General features: G+C 49.7%; 1 protein-coding gene across 1 annotated transcript in view; it reads right to left on the bottom strand.

Moving 5' to 3' along the window:
• Positions 1-3,583: 3,583 nt before the first annotated feature.
• Positions 3,584-6,264, bottom strand: part of CHSY1 (chondroitin sulfate synthase 1) — a gene marked incomplete at its 5' end in the record, with an annotated part of 88,960 nt that continues 86,279 nt past the window's right edge. Inside the window, 2 exon segments of the mRNA XM_006172212.3 lie at positions 3,584-5,658; positions 5,661-5,694. Coding sequence (XP_006172274.1) covers positions 4,106-5,658; positions 5,661-5,694 — 1,587 coding nt within the window.

The raw sequence follows: 6,264 nt of genomic DNA, 5'->3' as shown, positions 1-6,264 counted from the left end.
GAACCCGCCCCTTTTACCCAAAATGTCCCCTGCCGGTCCCAATAAAACAATTCTTAAAAAACTATGTATTGGCTGGCAGGTGACGTGGCAGTTGAAGGTGTTGGACTCCCACATAGCTAACCACAGTTCAAGTCCCAGGCCTGGAGGCTTGCTTTCTCACTTTCTCCTTCCCTCTCACTCTGTACCTCTTTGGTCAAATTTTAAAAATAAAGTAAAATAATTCTTTTTTTTAAAAATGTTTTAAATGCATGCTAAGACAAAGTTGGATGTATATAAAAAAAATCACAGAAAGTAGCAAGCTTTCAGGGTTTAAAGGGAAAAGGGACTATTTCCAGGCCAAGAACTGGGGGGTCTGGGCGTGCCCCGTCGTAGCAGGGCTGGGGTGCAGGAGGGTGCACAGGAGGAGAGGGGACTCTGGTTCCCAACAGGCAGGGCACTGCTGGGGGAAGGAGCCCACCTTCTAGGGACTCTGGGGAGGGAGATACCACCACACAGTCACAGAACCGAGTCCGGCCATGTCACGCCCACACAGGAAGGGTGCCAGGCCACATCAGGGCGGAAGTGGAGGTGTTTCAGACAGTAAGACCGTGAGCGCCAGCAGCAGAGAGAGGCCCCCAACTCGGAGCTGCACAGCTCAGGGGGTGCCCCTGGAGGAGGGGATGACGGACATGCAGGCGTGGGTGGGAGGGCCTGGGTGCCAGTGCGCTAAGACCACCTTCCAGGCAGAGCAGGGCACTGGCGTGACTGAGGAATGACCAGGTAGACAGCGGAGACTGGAGGCCCGCGAAGGAGTCCCACGTGGCAGTGTCGGGCGCGGCAAATCCGGGAAAGCGTCTGGTGGCATTTCTGGAGCCTGGACCTCGGAGGGAGGGGGTGTCATACCATCACTGACATGTGGAGGGCAGGCCTGAGCATGCGTGGGAGGAGGAGGAGGAGGGAAGGCCACGGCATGGCCAGCCACGTGGCACTCTGTCCCAGACTCTACAGCCATGTCACCCGATCAGGCCAGCAAGTGGTGTCATGGTTAAGGCACTGGATCCCACATAGCTGACCGCGGTTCGAATCCCAGACTCAGAGGCTTGAAACTCACACTGGATGTGTGTGTGTGTGCCCCAAATCCCAAGAGGAGAATGGAGGAGAGGGGATTGCGGTGTGGCCATCCCCCCTGGGAGTGACTTCTCACTTTCTGTCTCTGTCTCTCTGGCATGTGGCCACACCTTATAACAAACATCTAAAGGGGGAGAAGCAGCTCACTGGGCACCTGTGCATGGGTGCACGCATGCCCAAAATGCCAAGAGAGATGGAGACAGGATTGTGGCATGGCCAACCTCCCTAGGGGGTGATTTCTCACTTGCCCCCTTTCTCTCTCCTCTCTCCAGAGCAGACAGGTGCCCTTATAGCAAAAACCTGAGGGGGAAATGACTTTGGCACGCAGATGCATTTTATGCTCTTCCTTACAGAAGAATAAGGATGTCTCTGCTTTTGCCCAAGGAAAAACGACGCAGTCCCCAGAGTACTCAGTCATCAGGCTGAATTCTAGCAGGCCCTTCTGGGGGCACGATGCCATCATGCTGGGGCCGCTCATGACGCTGAAAACACAGACCTGGCAGTGCAGTTCTGGTCTGCAAAAGTTTGCTACCTCGGCCCCAAACAGTAAGCTTTTTTCAATTTGTAGATTCCACGGCGACTGTGTGAGCCTTATCCTCTAGCTAGGCTGACCCTGAAACCCCACGGACGCGTGTGCACACGGACTGCGTCGTGGCCAAACGCAGGTTCTAGGGGGCCCCAGAAGGTCCATTTTTATTGAGGCGCCAGATGGGGCCGGGCCCCAGTTGGAGACCTCGGTGTGAGACGACACAGTCAGCAAGCTGATGAGGACCCGACAGAGGGCAGACACATTCCTTTTTTTTTTTTTTTGAGAGGTTTTTGCTATAGGGCGCGTGCACTCGCCAGACAGAGAAAGACAGAGAGACAGAAAGCGAGAAATCACCCCCGGGGGGATGGCCACGCTGCAATCCCTTCTCCTCCATTCTCCTCTCGGGATCTTGGGCACGCACGCACACACACCCAGCGTGGGTTTTAAGCCACCGGGTCCGGGACGCGAACCGCGGTCGACTATGTGGGAGTCCAGCGACATAGCCATGACGCTAACTGCTGGTTCCCAAGGACAGGCACATTCTAAGACAAAAGCTGGGAAAAAAAAAAGAGGCGCCGGAAAGTTCGTCCTGCTTCACTCCCCCCCAAATTCCCGTCCACAGAACCGTCTCCCCCAAAGAACTTGGAAAACCTTGAGAAATTCGCGTTTTATGTTTTTACTCTCCAAATGTAATACAAGGCTTCAGCTAAAAACAGGAAGAATGAGACAAAACGGTCCTGAAAAATACAATAGAAAAATACTGTTCACTGGTTTATTTTTTCCCAAATGAGCAAGAGACTATTTACAAACAAGCAGATCTCTGAGGGTGTCTATGAAAATGGCAAGTCTACCATGGTGTGAAATCTATATGAAAAAAAAAAAATTCGATTAAGGCACATTTGATCTGTGAGTTGAAAACAAACTTTTCTGGAACAAATGACGGATTTCATTTCACTTTTGTCCCTCCCCCCCCCAAATCCGTGAGCACCAAAATTGTCAAAGAACACTTAATATTTAGTCCAAAACAGGAAGGAATGTAAAAATGAAGGAGGGAAAAGAAGCATTTTCAAAAGGATAATCTTTGGAGATCGGTTTACTGCCAAGGAAACATTAAACACACTCCGATACATATAAATACTAAGAACTAACAGGGACTGGGGGGAGGGGGGGAAGGTAAGAACTCTAAATAAACTGGATATTAAATAAATTAGAGGTACTTCAGATACAAAGGATGAAACAGACAAGAATTGAAAGAATGAAAAACCATCTCCACCAACATTAACGCAGACAGGATGACGTGAACAAAAGCCAATGTGTGATTTCCCCGATGTTTTCATTAGGGTGGAGTTTTTTGTTTGCTGTTTTTTTTTTTTTAAATCTTTTAGACTGATTACAATAATTCTTCTGTCATTCTAAATATTAATATTTACCCTTTATGGAGAAGGATGAGGAAGAGAGAAAATACCATATCCTTCTGGAATCTTAATACCAAGTCCGTTTCGGTCAAAGGAATCATCAAGGGACCAGCAGGTGGCGTAATGGCTATGTCACTGGACTCCCATGTAGGCGACCCCGGTTCAAGTCCCGGACCCGGTGGCTTAAACTCACACCAGGCACGTGAGCGTGTGTGCCCAAGATCCCGAGAGGAGAATGGAGGAGAAGGGATTGCAGCGTGGCCATCCCCCCGGGGGGGGGTGATTTCCTGCTTTCTATCTCTCTGTCTCTCTCTGTCTTTCTGGTGAGTGCACACGCCCTATAGCAAAAACCTCTCCAAAAAAAAAAGAATCATAAAAACAGCCAAACATTGTACGGGGTTTTCCTCACTGCCCTTGATCTTCAGATCCTGCATGACCACGGTGAGTGGAATACATTTTGGGGGGAAATAATCAACTTTGGGAAGTCCTCCTGAAGATGAAATACCTATGACCACAATCTCCTATTTTTACAACTGGAACACAAAATGGCTTTCCTTAAAACAAAAGAAAAAAAATACAAAACAAAACGAACTTGTATAAAAGACAAAAGGTAGACTGTGTGCAAGTATAACAGTCACAACAGAAGGTTTACCAGAGTTACAGTGTTTTGTTACAATAATGCTTTGCGGGAGGGGGGGAACTTCGATTTCTGCCTAGGGCTGTAGCAAAAGGAGTCTGAAAAGGAAAGGTCATAAAAACAAAACAAAAAAAGAAAGAAAGAAAGAAAGTATATTCATCAGGTACATTTCAAGTCAAAATGAAGCAATTCTGCTACATTGTTGTCCAGCAAGGTATGTTCAAAGGCAAACACTGATCATCACATTTTTTGTTGTGGTGGTTGATGTTCCAAAAACCGCAGTCTTAAAGGAGTCCTAAGTAAGAAAACCACTTGTAAAATAGATCCTCGTAGGGACTTGAAAAAACAGAGCATACAAAAAATTCTTGAAAAATAAATTAGATCATTAAAAACATCTTTGCCCAGCAGAGCTGGACATTAGGCCGTCCTCACTGAGCCGTTATTGCTGCTTTTACGGTAAGCCGGATCGTTCTTCTCTAGCCACATTTCGGCCAGCTGCTGGGTGGATCCATACGTCGACGCTTTGGACCCCAAGCACATCTTGTACTGTTTGGGGTCGAGATTGGGATCGCAGAAGACAGGGTGGTGGACGTGGACCACGCCCACCTCTTGGCTCCGGAAAGGCTTCAAACCCGCCTGGACAACCTTGTTGAACAGGTCCACGTCCTCCAATCCCCAGCCTTGGATGGAAACGTCGAAGCCACCCACTCGGACGAGGTCACCCTTGTAGATACAAGTGATGCCAAACCCATAGTTCCTCCAGAAGCCGGTTTTCTGAGTAAAGGCAAAATGGTTGTCGCTGGGAACTTTCCCGCTGTACACAATCTTTGGATCGTACTGGCTGAAGATGATTGGGAAATAGATTTGTTGGCCCAGGACCGTATTGGCTCGACATCGCTGTAGGAATTCCGGAGTAAACACGAGGTCGACGTCGCAGAAGAAGAGCAGGGATTCGTTACTGAACTGGGAAGATCCCACTTCGAGGGCGAGCGCTCTGGAAAACTCCCCGGACACGGGCAGGATCTGCATGTCGGCTTTCGGGTATTTGACGCGGTAATCCCTCATCAGCTCCACCTGCCTGGCCTTGTCGGGATTGGAGTCGGAATTGAAGAGCAGGACGACCAATCGGACGTTCTGATTCGGGATGAGGCAGGTCTTCTCGAAGTGCCCCATGAACCTCACGAACATGTCGAAACGCCCGGACAGGGGGATCAGGATGTTGATCTTCTTCTCTTTGGGTTCTTTGTGCTCACTCTTGGACCCAGGGAGCTGAAAGGGCACCAGCTTCTTCAGGGAGTTGGAGAGGAAGGACAGGGATCCGGATTCCCGGTTGATCTTGTTGGCCAGCTCCTTGGCGTCCAGCTCCTCGTGCTCCAGGAACTGGATCTTGCTGAAGGTCTGCTGCAGGTAGGCGTGCCTCCTCACGGGCACCGTCATCTTCTTCCCCTTGTGCTTCTTGTACAGGAGCAGCAGGTCCAGGATGTACTCGGCCCCGAACATGGGGTTCACGCGGCGGTAGCCGTACTGGATCTCCTTGAAGTCGATGACGCGCCCTCTGGTCTTGGCGTTGGCGTTGATCATCTCCATGACCTGCATGACGATGTCGTCCAGGGCCTCCCTCTGCGCCGAGTCCATGCTCCGCCGGGGCGGCTGGCCGTCGGCCGCCGAGTACAGGTACTTCCCGGTCAGGAACTCCCACTCCAGGACCTCCTCGCGCTGGCGGGCCTGGAACCTCATGAAAGACGGCGCGATGCCCAGCTGCAGGTCCTCCTTCTGGATCTCGCTGTTGGTGTACCTGCCCATCAGGACGAGCTCCCGGTGCAGCTGGATGGTGCGGTGGCGCAGCTCGGCGATTTTGCGGCTCAGCATGTAGCTGTGCAGTCGGTACTGGTAGGGCGGGTTCTTGTTGGGGTGCAAGGTGATGGCGCGGTGGATTTTACTGTTGTGGAGATCTCGGATGTATCCCTTTTGTTCTGCTCGTAATTCTCATAAAACAGCTGCTGCATCTGTCCAAAGGAAGAAGAGACCGCTTGTTTTAATATCATACGACTAGGGACCAGCAGTTAGCGTAATGGCTATGTCGCTGGACTCCCATGTAGTCGACTGCAGTTCGCGTCCTACGCACACGCGCCCGGTGTGAGTTTTAAGCTACCAGGTCCAGGACGCGAACTGCGGTTGACTACATGGGAGTCCAGAGACATAGCCATTATGCTAACCGCTGGTCCCTCGCTTTCTATCTCTCTTGTCTCTTTCTGTCTGTCTGGCGAGCACACGCGCCCTATATCAAAAAAAAAACAAACAAACAAACAAAAAAAAAACCTCAACCAAAAAAAAAGAAAAAGAAAAAAAATATACAGATTGCAAAATTCCACATAATCATTGTCGTCCGGGCACTACAAGGACAACTGAGGGTGAGTAAGACAAAAATGCTGTGACCATATGACCATATGGAATCTTTCATGATCAGACTATTTCTAGAAGTTTTTCTTCTCATTTTTACAAATATCTTCTTTTTTTTTTTTAAAGAGATTTTTGCTATAGGGCATGTGTGGTCCCTGGAGAGACAAAGACAGAAA

The sequence above is a fragment of the Tupaia chinensis genome, unplaced genomic scaffold, assembly GCF_000334495.1.
Source record: "Tupaia chinensis unplaced genomic scaffold, TupChi_1.0 Scaffold140464_1, whole genome shotgun sequence".
Lineage (NCBI taxonomy): Eukaryota > Metazoa > Chordata > Mammalia > Scandentia > Tupaiidae > Tupaia > Tupaia belangeri.
Note: the sequence above shows the minus strand (reverse complement) of the source record. Positions and strands in the feature narration are given on the sequence as shown.